Below are 18,935 nucleotides of genomic sequence, written 5' to 3' on the forward strand. Positions count from 1 at the left end.
TATGGCGTCACAATAATAGGTATATCCAAAAATTAGTTGTATATCCAGCTTTCACTTACACCTACTGTCCCATGCGCATCGCATATTTCAGTCTGTGAAGGAATTGAACATGAAAAAGACGGCGAAGAGGCGGCCGACGCGACTTAAAACGGGATGCTGTAGAAGCTCGTTCTCCTTTCTACTGCAGTAAGGGACGGGTTGTGTTCCAGAAATGGCTTGGAGGAGCATGTCAAGCGCAGAATATGTGTGGGGAGAGCATTAGCGTGGCTGTCAGGGCGCAGGAGTAGCGGCCTGCGAAATTCTGGACCTACGGTTGCAGCAGGGTCCTGCCTGGGCACAGATATCCCATCAAGATCCTTCCCGTAGCCGCGATTGGCGATTGTCGCAAGGGCGTCCAACCCCGATCGACCATGTGCCATGGCCTAGCTCCGATTGACGAAGGTTCAAAGGGCGGCTTAAGGCATGGCTCCTATGTTTCGAATTTGAAGCTATGTCTACGTCGACCATCTGCGTCGGCCTGTGTACCCATCTGTGCTAATAATACCTCCTATTGTTGAAAGTTTCCTTTATTCCAAATGTACTATAGTGTTAGAGCTTATTTTGCAGTGGCTTGTGCTTGCGCGTGTTCTTGTTTGGCCCTGCGCTTGTATACCCTATTTTATGTCCTTGTAATTCAGTCTTCGTTTGCCGTTCCTATACAAGTGGCCTCGTCATTCTCGGCTATATGAGTGTTCTGTCATATTTATGCTTAAGCTGAAAACTCGAAGAGCATAGATTAAGGACACCTACTGGCCGCTCGTTATGTGTTATTTTGACGGAAACATTGAGCCCACTTACCAATTCAACAATTTTCGATCACTAAAGGCAAACAGCGCCCTTAACAACGCATGCTAAGGAGAAATGTTAATCTCAGATGCTACAGATAACACGCATCTATATGACGTCACTTTACCTTGTCAATGATGGCCACTTCCAAAAAACTTTAGAGTTTTATGCGCATCATACAGACATTGAAATATCAGAACAAATAGAAATTACGCTTTCTCTTAGAATGAAAATCAAGGAGTGCACCTATTTGTGGCAAACACATTGTCGCAGCACCGCATGACTGCGCCAGGGAAAGAAGTAAGGGAGAGGCGCCTGAGGTTGGCTCTACTCCGGCCGGCTGGTCCTTCCCTGTGGCTTCGTCATGGACCTCGTTTCACTCTTCAAATAAACATCTTTCGTAACATCTCTGGTGGACGTGCTGGGTACATGCTGAACGATCCTGGATGACCCAGGTCTACAGAATGAGCGACGGATTTGACTTTTGGCCGGTTTCCATCCACAAGCAGCGGACTTGGCCGATTCCGGACAAGGTAATGACTGCCCCCGCAGCGTCGAACCAGCCAGCAATCACACATGGCAGGCTAGCTACTGGACACTGCTGCCAGAGCCACCCCCCAGCCACCCACGAAACAGTGAGTCACCACAACCACTCGAGCACTGCGAAACATCTGGATAACGTGTTCTTTCTCGCTGTACTCCCGCTCCTCTGGTTTGAAAAGCACGACAGCGTGCTAACTAGCAGGAATTATTGAGAAGAACAATTCACAAAGTTCTTTGGGGACCCAACCTATAAAAAAAGAAAGCTGAGCAGGTGCTTTCCCGGAAAGCTTAGTTACCTGGCGAAACTTGTGCAATCTACATAGAGGTTGTTTTGAAGCTATGCGGAATTGTCAGCGCCACTATAACCCACGAAGGCAAAGCAGCACATCTCTTTAAACGTATCGCTGAAGATGTTTATACCTTCTTGATGGGTGCCCAAACCGAAAACACCCGCATACTTATATTTAGATGCACGTTAAAGAACCCTAAGTGGTCGAAATTTCCGTAGTCCCCTGCTACGGTGTGCTTCACAATGAGATCGTGGTTCTAGCACGTAAAACCAGGTAATTTAACTTTTTATACTTTTTTATAACGAAGGAACAGTTTTAGAGCTCAATCTGATTTGAAGAAACACTTCTGGGTGTCTGAAACGTCGGAAATGAGGAGGATTGTACCTAAGCTCGGACGCTTGGACAATGTAACCATCACTGAAAGTGTGTCCATCCCAGCGCATGGCGACATCTCCTCAGTGATACCGCAAGTTGTTAAAGAAGAACTCGCACACCTTAAAGTTGTTTAAGGCGCTCATGTGTGTCATCAGTGTGCATTTGATGGGCACTCTCATGCGCCACCGGCCACCTGGGCACTACGTGGATACCGAGAGCCTCGCAGAGCCTATGCTTATCTTCCAGAAAGCAGCAACTTGAGACTGAAACCGCGAAGTGTTGAACGCCGGCAAAATGCACCACAGTTCTTTATTCCGCGGTTTCCTACCTACTACAACGAGCCTGCGAGCTCACTTTTATCTGTGAAACCCATATCATCCGTCTCACTTATGACAAGCCACGCCTCCGCATTTGCTACAGCTGTGCTGTGCCTGGACACACTGCTAGGTACTGCGAGCGCCGCCAGCAGCGTTTTCCACGTTTTGATGCCTATACACGATGTGCGACCACTGACGAGCCTTGGTCATTTCCCAGTTCCTTCCGACGGCTGCAGCAGCGACACGTGAGCCATAGGGACTCCCCAGTCTCGGAGCGCAGCCTCGCACCACCACCGACGCGACAATGACGCCCTCCGTCACCTCGTCGTCGCTCATTGTCACCGCCGCCACTGGGAAACTAGCTGGTGCGGCCAACGCGGTCAATACATTCAGCTTCACCAACACCGCTTTGTGAAATAATGTTTAAAAACAAAGTGTCTGTTTGAATTGACATTGTGAGTACTTTTGCTTGAATTGATACCGGGGCTGCAGTTTCTGTAATGAGACTGTCTTTCAAAAATCGTCTTGGAGAAAAGTCATGTTTTCTTGTGATGGGTACGCTTCCTTTCGGGGGATGGTCAGGGAAATGATACGCCCACTTGAGGATTGTTCTCTTTCAATTACAGGGGGGATCGGACATTTCGTAGTGAATTTACAGTGCCTACGCGAGCAACGCATGACATCATCTCTAGCCTCAGAAAGGCTAGAGATGGTGGAAAGTAGAATCGCTGTGCTCGATCAATGGCAAACAGATGTCCGTGCGCTAGAACAGTCACTCAGATGTGCTGGAAAATAAATAGTCATGCTACATTCCAGACTATATGACGCGGAGGACCGAGCTCGTAGCGACAACCTCATGTTCTACGCCATATCTGGTGCGGCAACAGAAAACACACAGCAATTAGGGCAAAAAATATTAGAAACCACAGGCACCCTCCTGAAAACTAATGATCCTGGTGAAAGCATATGCCGTGCACAAAACATCGGACGCGATGAGCCCTCTAAATCCTGGCTAATAATAGTGAAATTTACCAATAGTAAAATAAAAGAAGTGATTCGTTCGAAGTGTCACATGCTCCAAGGCAGTAACATAGGCGTTAGCGAAGATTTCTGCACGAAGACTCGCAACTTACGAAATAAATTAGTCTAGTTGGATGAAAACGTCAAGAAACCATTTAAATTGAGGCATAAGGGGCTACTAGTCGACGGGAAATGCTAGCAATATTATCCGGTGGATGGCTCTGTTAACGAACTTCTTCCGTCAACGAGCGCACTTCCGTTAACGAGTGCATTCAGAGAACGACGTCTCTCACCCCGTTCACAAAGCTCAGGTCGCGCTCGCCCTGTGGGAAAGCAATAAGTAAACGAAAGAGGTGGTGGTCACACACCTGCAGCAACGGCCATCTCGATACTATATGCCAGCGTACGTAGTTTCATACCAAGGCGGGACGAACTAAATGGCGTAATTAGCGATTCAAATGCAAACATAATAGCGCTAACCGAAACGCGGTCAAGAAAGAAAATATCTAACTCGGTACTTATTTACTCAACTAACAAATACATTGTCTACCGCAATGACCAAACAAATAGAAGTGGCGGCTGTGTGATGTTCGCAACAGATGAAAACATAAATTCGTTTTGTGCACCTCGAAACAGAGACTTAGAATTATTGTGCGCTGTGTTACCATCAACTGCAAGAAGCTCATTATTGGTGTTTATTTTCGCCCTCCTACTTGCCAGAGTACATTCTGCGACAACCTACATGATTCTTTGAATGAAGTCAAATTTCGTTTTCCTGGAGCAGAAATTTTATTACTGGGTGAATTCAACTTCTCGAAAATAACCGGACATGTGCATCCCCCTTTTAACAGCCCTTATGCACACAATCTGAACACTTTATCACCTTATGTGCTGACTTTGGCTTCTTGCAGGCTTTACTAACATGCAACGCATAATACTTCAACACTCCCGTATCTATCGCTAACCTAATGTATTGGTAACACTTCAGAAATAACGCACTTACCGGATTTAAGTGATCATGACATCTTGCACTTCACGCTAACCTCAACACGACCATTCCAACGTTAACTTATAAGATTATCTGGGGTTATAAAACCCCAACTTCGCAGCTGTAAACGCGGAACTCCTTACCTTCATCGAAAATTTCTTATCTAACTATCATGAAGGCACCATTCAAATGAATTGGCGCATAGTTAAAGGCGAGGTTCAAGAAACTATCCATCGTTATATTATCCCACGAAGTGTGCACAGCAGCAACTCCGTGCCTTGGTTCAATTCTCAGCTTAATCAACTAACAAGAATCGGCTCTACCAAAACGCGAAAAAAAAAAATGAACACGCTGGATCGTTGTTTGCATAAAAAATTGCTGCAGAATACCTATTCATACAAAGAACAACCAAATTCACCTTTCTTAATTGTAGTCTTCATATTATTTTTAGAGCAAACCGAAAATGCTTCGGAGTATTGTTGAGTGAAAAGATAGCATCAAAATATTGCTTACTACATCATCTGGTACTGCGGTACCTGATTATGACCGCGCAGCTATTCTAAATGACACATTCGTAAATTTATTCTCACGCGCATCGGTTCATGATTACCACTTCTCCGCCAGTATAACTACTCCGCGATGGAACCCATTACATTTAACTCTGCTGGTATTCTTGCTATAATTAGCAAATTACCGCTCTCTTTTTCCTGTGGTGTTGATGAAATTAACTCCATATTTCTTAAGAAAACTAAGGAATACTCTTCTGTCTTATTAGAATGCATTTTCACCCAATCACTTACCACTGGGTCACTACCAATGGATTGGAAAACAGGGTAAGTCATACCGATTCATAAATCCCGCGATACGTCTAACCCACGTAATTGCAGACCAATATCGCTGTCCTCAGTACCATGCAAAATAATAGAACATGCCATATACCCGCATCTGGCCCGATATCTTCAGAACAATATTTTTTTTACTGCATTGCAACACAAGTTGGAGGCAATGTTAAAGGCACAGAGCCTGGAAGATCAGCGAAGTCTGGTGGACCGGGCCCGGGCTGCGCCATTACCCAACGGCTTTCTGGACTAAGAGAGCCGCCCACCTAGGGCGAAGAAAGAACGCTTTCTCGCTGTTTCTAACAATAAGCGTTCATTCCTCCTCCTCCTCCATCGCAACACGGATTTCGAGCGTATAATGGTACCAGCAAGTTCTGACGCGAGCACAAGAAGAAACGGACAGGACAACGCTGGACTTACAAATGAAGTTTATTGGGAATACATTCCACAAATCTCCGCCACACATGCGTATACAACCGAGACCAATAACAAGGATTATAGTAAAAAATCAACCAAAGATATAAACGTACAAAAAGGCCTAGTCACACTACTTCTCTGGATACTTGGACCCTTTTGGCGTCCAGCGTTCCTTGGAAGTTGTGGACTGACTAAACTCAAGTGAGATCTGTGCCAATGTTGCGATGTCTGTAGATATTGAGGAAATGTTCTATTCTATTTCACACGAAGACCTGTGTACAGCTGTACGTGATCTGATGGAAGAAAGAGGGCAAGTAACTTTTATGAATTCATGTCCTTTGTCAGTTGAGTCTTTTATGGAACTTCTCACGTTTTACCTGTCAACCACTGTAGTGTACTTAACAAGGATGTCTTCATTCAGAGAAAGGGTATTTGCATCGGATCTAAGGTTGCTCCTGTACTGTGCCACAGTTTTTTATCAAAGTTTGACAGTAATGTAATTCACAGGCTGCAGGACAAAGTATTGTGCGAATTTTTAGGTATGTGGATGATTTTTTTAGTGCCTTTAAGGTTAAATTCTGATGATAGCCTAGAATCAAACGCTAGAAAGATTTTAACGTGTTTCGAGGCGTCCTCCCGGGATGTCAGGTTCACGTTCGAACTTTTCAAAGAAAACTTGACCAGATTTCTCGGTTTGCAAATGAAATTTAAAAGAGAGACTCATGTGTATTGGCGTCATTGCCCTAGATAGAAAAAATCACTCCGCCCGTAAGAATTGTCCCACTCCAAATTAATAAAACGTGGCATAGTTTCCTTGCGCTTGACGAATGCTCTTTACAAGAGGTGCACCCACTAATTTCAGAAGAGTTTGAAGCCCAGAAGGTGGGGGTAATATCGGCAGGGTACCCAGTCTCACTTTTGATGGCTGTGGCTAAAACCGTGTTTAGAAAGTTGTCAAAAAAGAAACCTGTGGAAACAGCAGATGACAATGAATCTTCAAAAAGAAAAAAAGTCGTAGTGATGCCGTATTTGCATGCCTTGTCACATAATCTTAAGAAGTGGCCACTAGAAATTGCGTCACGCTAGTGTTTTCAGTACCGAGCAAACTGGTTAGGCTGTGCAAAAGCATCACATGAGAGAAGAAAGATGCGACTAGTTGCTGTGGAAAAAAGCACACCACATTTTTTTACAAACAAATGTACATCTTGGGTCGTGTATCACATGCCTCTCTCCTGCGGACTGTCCTATATTCGCCAGACAGGTCGTTGCATTAATGATCGCATGCGCGAGCACCGCTATTTGCTACCCACAGGTACAGAAGGGAACTTGCAAGCATGCCGTTGCGTTGCAAAAAGCACAATTGCCGACTATTTTTTGATAGTGTATCGATTGTGAGGAGAGAGCGTAGTAAACTGGAAGGAGAAATAAGCGAAGCGTTCCACATCAAAAAGTTGGGCGCGCATACATATGTGAGTGAACCTTCGGACCACATCAATGATAAAGAGCTTCAATATTTAAATTAATCATATTAATTCAAGAGTTGTTGCCCCTGTCGGGAAGGGGTGTGACTAGGCTTTTGTGTACGTGTATATGTTTTGTTCATTTTGTGACTATAAACCTTGTTATTGTTCTTGGTTATACACGCATGCGTGGCGGAGATTTGTGGAATCTATTCCCAGTAAACTTCATTTGTAAGTCCAGCGTTGTCCTGTGCATTTCTTCTTGCTTGTGCTCACATCTGTACTTGCTGGAACCCTTATACCTTAACCACGCACCAACTGGTCCAGCAAGCACACTACTAAATGAATTTCAAAAGAAATTTTCATGTGACACTCAACTTCTATTGTTCACTAATGCTTTACTGAACAATATTGATTCTGGTATTCTTACTGAGTGCATATTCCTTCACTTTCCTAAAGCTTTTGACAGAGTAAACCATTGTCTCCTTTTACATAAAAAACAAGTACTTAAAATCGACCCTGCTATAATTAAATGGCTTGAAGTCTTCCTCACTAACCGCGTTCAGTTTGTTTTTGCAAATGAGACAGCGCCACCTGCGACGCATGTCTTATCTAGAGTGCCACAAAGCTCCATCCTCGGTGCACTGCTCCTTTTAATATACATAAAATTACTTGCTGGTTAACATTCTCTATCATTTTTTTTTATTTTGCAGATGATTACGTGATCTATTGTAAATACCTAGTACTATTGACTCCGCTTTTCTTCAAAGAGGTCTAAACGCTGTGCACGAGTGGTGCCGTACCTGGCAGATGGAAATTTATATCAGTAAATGCAAGGCCATGCGTATCCTAACGTGGCGTATTCTGCCTATCTCATAAATAACCAACCATTAGAATCAGTAACATCATACAAGTACCTAGGTGTCCAAGTAACCAACAACTTATCTTGGGATAAACACACCCGCTATATCAAACCTAAATCCAAGCGCACTCTAGTCACCTCAGTAGAAACTGCTTTACACTACCATCTTCCGCTAAACTACTTTTATACACTACATACATTCGACCACAGCTTGAATATGCGTCAGCGCTGTCGGACCCCCCACCACGTTAGATTAACCCAAAACATCGAGGCAATACAAAGCCACGCCGCCCGTTTTATCTTATCTAATTACCACAGAACATCCAGGGTAACCTCCACGAAAGCACCATTACAACTTCCTTCACTTGCCGCTCGCAGAAAATATTCTCGCCTATATTCACGTTCCCAAAAGCAACATAGTTATCCGTTCATTGTCCTCTCTTTGGCTAAGACAGTGAGAGACTGTAACCAGCTCCCTGGGCCTAAAACAGGCATCCGCGACCCTATACGTTTTAAAAACGACTCAGCAGTTGGTTAGCCGGTATTTAGCCATTGTGTACCTTTATTCTTTTTATTGTATTTCTGCGTGTTGTATTAGATATTTATTGTAGATATATTGTCATTCTGGGCTGATGTGCTTATGTATTGCTGCTGCATTTTTTAGCCCATGTTCTTTCCTCAATTATTCCTTACCTATTATCAGGCTGATATACCTAATGTAGTCTGTGATTCACTGTAATGTACCCTCAGGATAAAATAAAGAAATAAATATATTCAAGAATTGACTTCTTACGTGAGTAGGGGGCAACTTTCGATTGTGGCACTGTTGCGATTCTTTTTGCCGCAACGTGCGAACTCCACTGACAGACAGCACCTGCGACGCTCCGGACGTTCTCTCTGTGTCGCAAGACGTGTGTTTGCCTCCTCAGACTTCAATGTTTGTACCTGTGAACTCTTCTCGCCCTCGTACGGGTTTCAGCTGTGGTTTAGCTGATCCCGATTATAACAACACCCTCAAGAAAAATGTGATGGTTTCTTGTTCCCTCGTTGTTACCAGTAATGGTAGTGCTCGTTTGTGGACAGCGGACGTTTCAACTCAATCCATAACTTTTCTGCTAGGACTAAAAATGGCAAGCATTCACTAACAAGCCATTGTAGCGTCGGAACGGTTGAAATGGGAACTGCCGGAAAGAAATCCAACCCAGATGCGAGCCATGATTATTCGGTTGACTTTAGGCGCATGATTAACAATTTATTGTTTTCTAGTGCGCATTGTCTGCTCCAAGGAGTGCTGTCTCAAAGCGCCACAATGTATTATTTTGCTCAAGGCAAACCAGCGTCCCATACACCCCCGACATTTCGTTGCAACACCGCATCCATACAGGGCAAGGGACGCCATTTCCTTAGAAGAATTTTCACGTTTCACCATCAGAGAGCAAAGTTATCGCCGAGCAGATCGAAAAAACGTTACGAAAGGAAGTTATCCAGGAATCATCTAACCTCTGCGCTGCTCCTGTGGTCCTATAAAAGAAAAAAAAGAACTCATGGAAATTCTGTGTGGGCTATTGCCGCCTAAACACCCGCACAAAGAGAAACGTGTACCCCCTACCACGAATGGAAGACGCCGTCGACTGCATCCATTCCGCGTTGTACTTATCCGTTGTTCATTAATGGCCAGGGTATTGGCAAATTCCAATGCATCACTCTGGTAAGGAGAAGATAGCCTCTGTAACACCTGACGGCCTCTTTCAGTTCATCGTTATGTCATTTCGCTTGTGCAGCAGTCCAGCGACATTCGACTGTTTTATGAATACAGTGTTTCATACACTCGAACGGGAAATTTGCATGTTCTGCTTAGATGACGTCATTATATACGGCCGTACAATGCACGAGCGCAGTCAGCACCTATCAGCCGTTTTTCACTGCGTCCAGCAAACTGGCCTTATTTTAAGCTCCAAATAGTGTCATTTCGGTGAGCGTCAAGCCCTCGTACTAAGATTTCTGGTCAACCAAGATGGCATACAACCAAACACCTAAAAGATAACTGGTTCACGACTTCCAGCAGCCACAGGCGGTGAAAGACCTGCAAAGTTTTTGGGCCTTTGCTCATATGAGAAAGAAAGAAAAGAAATATATGAGAAGAAAGAAAAGTCGGCTAGAGTTTCTTTCAAACTTAATCAATCATAGGATAGCCTTAGACACCGCTAAATACGTATGCCCCTTGACAAGCAGACCCACTCGGCACCCCTACCCTCATTCTCTAACACCTATTTTCGCAGGGACTGACACTTTTCGGTACTCTTTTTTTCCACAAACAATAGATGACTGGAATAAACTAACTGAAGCATACCCCCAGCGCCCGTGAGCTGTACATAATTTGTGTAAATCTTGTTATTTCGTGTACTATTATAGTTGTATTGTAATCAAGTTAAATTTTTTCTTAATCGTCTACCTTACGACTAAACAACTTGTGTGAAAACGTGTTACTCACTTGTTTCATCTTATTCTTTTGTGTATACCATCCTTTTTGCTCACCCTGCTTGGACTTCTTGTCCGCAGTATTGTATAAATAAAATAAATAAATAGAATTATATTTCTAGCAGTTTATCAAGAATAGCACACAGCTTGCCTCTCCCCTCACGTCTCTCCTTCACAAAGACACCCCATACTTGTGGACCCCTCACGGTGAGTATGCATTTCAACAAATGAAAATTTTGTTGACTTCTGGACTGGTTCTGCGGCATTTTGATCGGGAGGCTTCAACTAAGCTGCATACTGACACCAGCGGTGTGGGTGTTTGCGCTGTGCTTGTTCAGATCTACAGTGGTCGCCAGTACGCCATTGCCCATGCTATTCGGACACTTTCAATATCGGAGGAAAACTACACATACACGGTTACTGAACTCGAGCGTCTAGCAGTCGTCTTCGCCATTCAGAAATTCTGTCCCTATCTGCATGGCCACGCATTCACGATAGTGACTGATCGTATTTCACTATGTTGTCTCGTTGGCCTGCGCGACCCATTGGACCGGTTGAGCCGCTGGGCATTGCGCCTACAAGAGGGCAGTTTTTCTGTCACCTACAAGAGCGGACGACGTCACATGGATGCTGATTGCCTATCCCATCTCCCTTTACGGCACACTAAGGCTGAAGACGATTACTTCTATGACTACCCAGCTTCCATCTCCTCCAAGTTTCCAGACCGCAGTACCTTCTAGAGTGAGCAACGTTGCGACCCTAACTTGAGATCTCTACGGGCAGCTGCGCGTGAGTCAGCAGGAACGCCACCGTTTATTTTCACACTGGTTTGCCGTATAAAAGATAACTCAGCTGATGGTCCTTCATTAGTTCTAGTTGTGCCTGAAAACTTGGGCCTGCAGTTGTTGGTTTCGTGCACGGCGACATCACGACATCAGCTTGGCTTCGCATGCTCACTACACCGACATCGTCAGAGATTGTTCTGGCACAAGCTCTGTAAAATAACGGCGCAGTATGTCGCCACGTGTGCTGTTTGCCAGCGTCACAAATGATGACGGCTCCAGCTGGCTATTTTCAGCCCGTTAGGCTAACCACATTGCCTTTGAAAAAGTTGGCATTGACTAGATCGGCCCGCTGTGAAATACGGCAGCTGGCTACCGCTGGAATATAGTATGCGTCGAATACGTGACTAACTAAACGGAAACGGCGGCACTTCCATCTGCAACTGCAGCAGATGTCTCTTTCATTTTGTTGCGTCATGTCATACTGCGTCATGGCGCTCCAAGGGTTGTAATCAGTGAACATGTGCGGCAATTCGTCACCGACGTCCTTAAAGAACCTTTACGGCTTTGTGTTTCTGCATATCCTCATTCCACTCCTTTCCACCTACAAAGCATTGGCCTCACGGAGTGGATGAATCGGATCCTTACCAACACGCTGTCAGTGTATGTCACCGCTGACCACAAGAAATAGAGAAATTTTGACGAACAAAACGAATATTCAGGCAATGCACACAAAAATGCTAGTACAAAAATTATGTATAGCATACCTTGCTAAATGAAAGTGGCTAGGTGACTATTTGCCACCACCCCGTTTCAAAGAGATGCGAATAAATAATCAACATCGTATCGTGCCACTGTCATGAGATGTGAGATGTGCGCCGCGTAGCATCGATGCGTGCGCACTTGAGATTGCAGTTGCGTATTATCACACCAGGTAGCAAGCCATGCACCAGTTTATAGGTTGCGGTACAAGGTATATTGAGGAGCTTTGAAAATGAAAAAAAAAGAAGACAACCATTCCACTCTGTGAAATGGAATGGCAGCGACAGCTGAACGATTGTCAAAGCCCTCAAACGAAAACTAAAGTGCTTTCGCTACCATTACATCTTCACAAAATGGAATGGTCATTTGTTTGAAGTGCCTCCTGATGCGAGTTGATGTGGTTGAATGGCATGGACGGCCACTCTAGATAGGTTTTGGCTAGAACAAAATGAATGCACGTCCGGTGATGCGTGGTAGGTGTCATGGGTAGAGTAACATTGCATGCCAAACTCTTCCAACATGTGTTGCATATACTATGTCTTACCTGGCTTAGAAATGTGCACGTTGAAGCCTCCGTTGATAATCACAGGTGTGGTATCATCCTTTTTAACCCATTAGAAATGTTTCAAAAACACCTGCTCTTACCCGTGTACCTGGGACCTCTTTGGGTCCCATGTGCGACAAGAATAGCATAAAGGCGTGTTTTTGCTACCCGAGCCCACAGGGGTATGTGCCATTCAGCTTGGACCCTTTGTGCACTATCACCAGGATCGGCTCACATCATGATTCAAGGGCGCGTTACAGGTTCCCGAGTTCACAGGGGTCTGTGTCATTGAGCTTGGACCCTTTCTGCACTATCACCAGGATCCGCCGACATGATGAATTTTTCTGCTGCCGGTCACCGAAAAAACTACGGAAGGTAATCATATAAAGCTTTCGCTGTAAAATAATAATAAGGGGATGCACATACAAATGCTCGAATGAAAAAGATATACAGTAAACATCATTAAGTCAAGCTGGCTGGCTAGAAAGGGTGATTTTTCGTCACCCCTTCTCAAAGCCGATGCCAATAAGTAACAATAATCATCTTTTTCATCGTATTCTGTCGCTTGTCACGCGATGTAAAATACGCGGCTCGTAACCTCAATATGCGCTCACTTTGCTTTGCAATTGCATATTATGAGACCAGGTAGCACTCCACGTAGCACTTCATAGGTAGCGGTGCAAGGTAGATAGACAAGGTTCGAAGCAGAAAAAGAAGATTAAGGAGATGTATACAAAAATGCTTGAATGATAAAACGTATAGCATACCTGAATAAATCAGGCAGGCCAGGTGACTCTTTGTCACTGCCTCGTCTCAAGAACAATACCAATAAATGAGCATCCTCATCACCATCATATCGTGCCACTTTCAAAACTTGACACGTGCGGCACGTAGCGGCATTGCAGTTGCGTAGTATTCCACGAAGTGTCCCGGCATATAACAGCTGCATGTAGCAGTTGCAGGTTGCATGTAGCTAGGCCTGGTCAACTCAAACAGTGTAGGTGGCTATTTTGCACCGCCTCGTTTCAAAGGGGATGCAAATGAATGATGGTCGTCATCATCATCAACAGCGTGATATTGTACTAAGGGTCAAGGGATCTGACGTGAACCACGCCTAGTCTCGATACCAGTGCTTACTCTTCGGCACACGTTATGGCGCCTGCTCGAAAGATACGATCCCTTTAGTGCGTGCTGCCCAAAGTGGTGCTCCTATGGAGGCGCTCCTCTAGCTTACGCTGTGAATATGCTGCGTGTGCCGCGCAGGCTTGCTTTCGTTATTCAGTTGGATTGTAATTTACGCAAAGATTTGGGCTGCACGAATATAATGCAGTTTTTGTACATGGCACCATGTTCGTATTTACTTGTATTCATCAATAACATTTCCCGGTCTAGTTGTTTGACAGGCAATGTTTTCTTGCATGCTTCGCACAGCCTGTGTGAATTATGAAACAGTCTGTAAACAGCATGAAGGCACAACTGGTGTATGGATGCACAGATCCGCCTGAATCTCGCAGTGTTGTTTGAGTCAGGTGGCCAATGTTCTGGTAGATCAAAATTATCAAATAAGTAGCCGGTTTCAGTCATTCTGTCCGAGCGTGCGGCGTAGGCAGGCTCTGAGCAGCTGTTTCTAAAGCCTTCGGCTCACTGCGAGCAGCTGTGCTAGCTGCACAAGTACTCTCTGCTGGTGGCACACATTTCAGTTTTGCACGTGTATAGAACATAAGCGTGAAGCCTATTACAAGCTACATTTCTCTTAGTGAACACTAACACCTGAGTTGTAAGGGCGCGCAACGGTCGTCCTTCTGTCCTTTCTGAGCAACGTTCACCCACTGACGTGGTAAGTGGACTAAAAATTCATAAGTCCAAGGCTTACAGGGATTTTCGGGGGTGCCCTTGTGCATTCTCCGACAAGCCAGAAACATTGAATGCTTGGGAGGTGTGCCAGTGATAACACAAGTAAAGGTTTACTCGGTCGTCGATGAACCGGTAAGCCAATTCTGTGTTAGGTCCTTCGTTAAAGACGCAATAATGAAATGTATCAAACAGCCAATCTGTGAGGACTGAGGTAGAATGTATGACGAGCAAAACATCTTGCCGGTATATTGTTAGCACTTCCTTCGTCGTTTTGAAATGCAACCTCATGGCACATTTTTGTATTGTATCGACCAACTTTTTTCAACAAAGAGTAATTCGTTAAAGTTGCAATGTTTAGTCCAACAGCTTTAGGCCGCATTTCCTGCGCGGAGAAGGATGATAATATTGACCATAATAAGATGCATAGCTTACGAGTAGGCCCATTTTATGAATCATCGGTCATTCACAACCTTCGAGTTTGCCGTATTTTGTACAGTCTTGTATATATGGTGTTCCAACGAAATCATTTATTTTTTTAATTGCCCATGGCAGATACTACAATTCTGGTCAATGAACTGATATACTCAGTAAGGCAGGCTTTACTCGCACAAGAAATTGAAATTCATAAAAGACGAATTACCCAAATTCACCAGTTCTTCTTTAACTAATTACTTAATGGCATGTACTGCCATTTGCATGTTCTAGCGGGTGGGACTGCAAGGCCTATCCACTTGGAAAAAATTGTATGGATGATGGAATTTACGTGATATGCGCCGTGAAACTTGCGGTAAAAAGGCATGGTCGTTCTACTTACTTTCTTCATAAAATATCCTTTTATGCACGGAGGCACAAAAGTAACTGAAACTGTTATGCATTTCCTTACCCCGCGAGGTTCGGCAAATACTGCTTTGAAACTGGTGCCATCCTGATAATCTTTTTCAACTGGATTTGCCTTCCGAAGTCCCCGAGACTAGAATTTGTAACTTAATATATGTGCCATAAGGTAAATAGTTAGAAACTTAGGCGGTGATTTTCTGTTCCTATGTAGATAATGTATTTAAATGTATTTGTATTGTTAGGTCAACCTCTTCGAGTAGACAAGCTCACGGACAATAATTGTGCTAAATGCCCGCGACAATTTAATAAAAATTGGAAATGCTCGTTGGAACACTCGCTATAGCTTCTATAGCAAACGCATGAAGTCGGACTTAAGAAATGGTTCAGATATACTATAAATACCGGCGTTTTACATTCTAGTGTTCTTGAGATTTTTCGTTCGTCTAACAGGTAGATAGACTTAAATCAGTCAAAGTTGGTACAGATGCTTCCGAGCCCTTTACTAGACGGATGGGGATGGCAATCTTCTTTAAGAATATTGCTATAGCTCACGAACCGAAGCAGACAATTCTCAAGCACATAGTCGCAAGAGGGAAAAAGAAATGCGAGTCTTGCTGTATATCTACATGTGTAATATTTTCATCACATGTCCGTATTAATAAAGAGTCCCTTATCAAATTGAAAGTCTCTTTTTCCAAGCCAGTTATCAGTCATGGCCGAGGCTATAGCAGCCAGCCACATAGGTTACTATCATCATTTATGTATCTCACCGAAACATCCGTTGTGGGAGACTATTACTCAAGGGTAACTCTATTCCTACCCACATTAAGATGGGCTACTTTAAACGTTCTATACGGCCTTTCCTTCCCAAGACAATTCTAATGAAACAGGCGGATCCAGCTAAGGAACGCGATAGAGATGTACGTGACCAGGACAGTTTGCTTGTGCAGTGCTAAAGCACATGCTGCAGATACCTATGCAGCCACGGCCCTCAAATGTGCGAATTGCCTTGGGTCCGTGACGCTTCGTCGAACGATTTCTCCAAGATGAAGAAACAAACGGTGGTTATCAAACAGATGAGGGACAATCATTCGTCTTACTGAAAAGCTCTAGTTATAATAGTATATAATAATTTTATATATTAATATAATAGTTATAAGCTTGACGCAACAGGATTTCTAGTAACGCCCCGACTTCTGAGACTTGTACGCAACATTCGGCTTCGCCTTTTTCCTCCCGTAGGCTGGGTGTGGTTGATTTGAATTCAGAAAATAAGTCCGTATTATAGAGCAGAAATATTGGAGCTTGACCCAGGCTTTCATAGCAACAAGCGGGACCACAGCGAAGCCACAGTCACTTCTAGCGATACAAATGCTGCGGTAGAGTTGGAATAAGCGCCTGTTCCCGACTAATTACACGCGAAAGAGCTGCTAGTGGTTCCATTGCTTCGATCTCTTATGCTTTCGATGCTCCGTCACAATTATGTCAACCTGCTTTGGCAACTCGCTACCCGAGGAACGACATTTGTGTACCAAATACAGGCAGTTCGCGAAACCTATCTGCTTCGTTCAGCTGATTGGGTGCATATTATTTATTTCCACCAAAGAGGCACAGCGCACGTAGCAAAATGAATTTACATTTGCACCAATTTAACGCATGCGGCCCACACAGCAGACAACCTTGGAAACACCAAGTATGTCTGCCTCCATGTTATAAAACTGCTTCTTCTTCAACTTATTAAGCCTACATATACACAGCAGATTGCTTTGACGTCATCAGGCTTAGGAGCATGCTTCTAGGACCATTGACTCATTGATGATCAGGCTAAATGCGCATCGCAAGCCTTTCTTTCCTTAGCCATAGAAAATTGCGTGCAATTTTGCAAAAACAGAAACTGCACGAAGGAAAAACCTGCCAGACGAAACATTGCGAATTAGTGGTCTCTACAGCGGCATAGTCCCCGAGTCCATGGAACGAAGCGGCAGGGGTCTCCAGAAGGAATGTTCCCATCCATGGGGCCTGCCCAGTCAACCCTAGGATCAGGAGAAGCAAGGCTGGTGCAGTTGGCCATACCACATCGGTGCAGCCGGCAAAGGTGGCATGCCCATGACCGGCATTCGGCATTTGTGAATGGTAGTGCACAGGCAAACATCGCTTGTGAAGGCAACCTAGTGGACATAGAATAATTCCACCAGGATGCAAGCTTCCGTTATGACCTGCACGACAAAACAAAGTTGGTTAGTGGTCTCTAGAGCGCCACAACCATCAAGCCCATAATTAAACAGGCAAGGTCAAGCAAATTACAAGAGAACAAAATATAAACTGGTTTGAAAGTCAAAGGACTGGATGCCTTCGTAAAAAATCATACAAGTATAGATAACCACAACACATTTAGCCTATGAGAAATGACAGAAAACTTGGCACTACGCGCCACAACGGAGCGTCATATCTACCTCTACTATAGCCACCCTACGAGTGCCATTCAAATCCTGGTGAGCAGATGCATCTTGTTCTTTAGTTAACGTCTACTTGGCTTGCGCATTTAGCTTCCTACAGCTAGGTGGGAGGTGAACGCGCACACATACGCGGATAAGTAGAAAGTGCGATGAAGCCCATCTCGTAGGAATGATACATGGTGAAGAAAAGGAAGGGACCAACCGAAAGAATATAAAGATGCTTTTAATTTGTTTTTGTTTGGTGTCCTGTCCCCTTGCTTCTTTTATTACAGGATCCCGAAGAAAAGAACAAAAGTCGTTTTGTTCTCGGTATCTGTATCTTCTTTCTTTAGCATAAACAGATCGAGTGTGATAATAATAAAAGAAACTTACTCTGTCATCACAAACAGAAAAAAGTATTGTAAGCACTATAAACGTACTTCGTCGTTGTCATTTATACATAGCCATCATCATCTTCCCTGTTCTTCTACTTCTTCGCGCGTGAGCTGGGGCGTCGCCTTTTTTGGAATAAGCAGCGCTGGACAACTTGATCGGTCTCGGTATTATAAAGTGGTGGAAGCGCGTCGAGACCCCGACGTCCTCTCGCGTTCCCGTCCTCTTTGGAGCTCCGTTCCGGTCGTCGCCTGCGCCCAGCCTCCCCTACAACGCCGGACACTTCCAACCCCGGCCACACACAGACAACCGCGCCTGTGGCGCCCTCTTGGACTGTGACGAGCCCTCAGCGCGATCCCGCTGTCTTTGCGGGACTCCGCGGTGATGACGTCGACGATTGGATCGACCACTACGACCGCGTGAGTTCTTGCAACAAGTGGAACGACACCCAGAAATTGAGGCACGTCGCATTCTACTTGACCGGTGTTGCGAAGACGTGGTATTTCAACCACGAATCCTACATAGCCGATTTGTCCACGTTTACGTCCAAGCTGCAACAAATCTTCGCTTCCTCGTCTGGCCGTGCAGAAGTCACCGAACAGAAGCTGGGAACGCGCCTCCAACTTCCACAAGAGTCTTACACCTCATACATAGATGTCTTGGCTCTGTGCCACCGTGCGAATCCTAGCATGACGGAAGCCGAACGCGTTCGCCACATCTTAAAAGGCATTGGGTCTATCGCGTTCAACGCCTTAAACGTCCAAAATCCGGCTTCTGTCCAAGACATCATTTTCACGTGTCAACGCCTAGACGAGCTGCAGTCTATTCGTCTTCCACATGACAGCCGCGATCCTCAGGTTGCGCATTCTCTAGATCTACGTGCTCTTATCCGCACCATCATCCTCGAAGAGCTT

The 18,935-nt window shown here is 44.6% G+C and overlaps 1 protein-coding gene across 5 annotated transcripts in view; it reads left to right on the top strand.

Annotated features, from left to right (window-relative positions):
* Positions 1 to 18,935, top strand: part of LOC135903197 (putative sodium-dependent multivitamin transporter) — a 198,636-nt gene that overhangs the window by 96,027 nt on the left and 83,674 nt on the right. For 3 of the 5 annotated variants that reach the window (XM_070533660.1, XM_070533663.1, XM_070533661.1), the window contains exon 1: positions 2,623 to 2,729. The exons of 1 other annotated variant lie outside the window; for it this stretch is intronic. In XM_070533660.1, the coding sequence (XP_070389761.1) occupies positions 2,655 to 2,729 (75 nt within the window). In that variant the 5' untranslated portion in view covers positions 2,623 to 2,654. Of the gene's footprint in view, positions 1 to 2,622; positions 2,730 to 14,209; positions 14,340 to 18,935 lie in introns of those variants that run through there. One more of the 5 variants, XM_065433599.1, reaches the window with a different exon arrangement.

Source organism: Dermacentor albipictus, chromosome 2, assembly GCF_038994185.2.
Source record: "Dermacentor albipictus isolate Rhodes 1998 colony chromosome 2, USDA_Dalb.pri_finalv2, whole genome shotgun sequence".
In the NCBI taxonomy this organism is placed as follows: Eukaryota; Metazoa; Arthropoda; class Arachnida; order Ixodida; family Ixodidae; genus Dermacentor; species Dermacentor albipictus.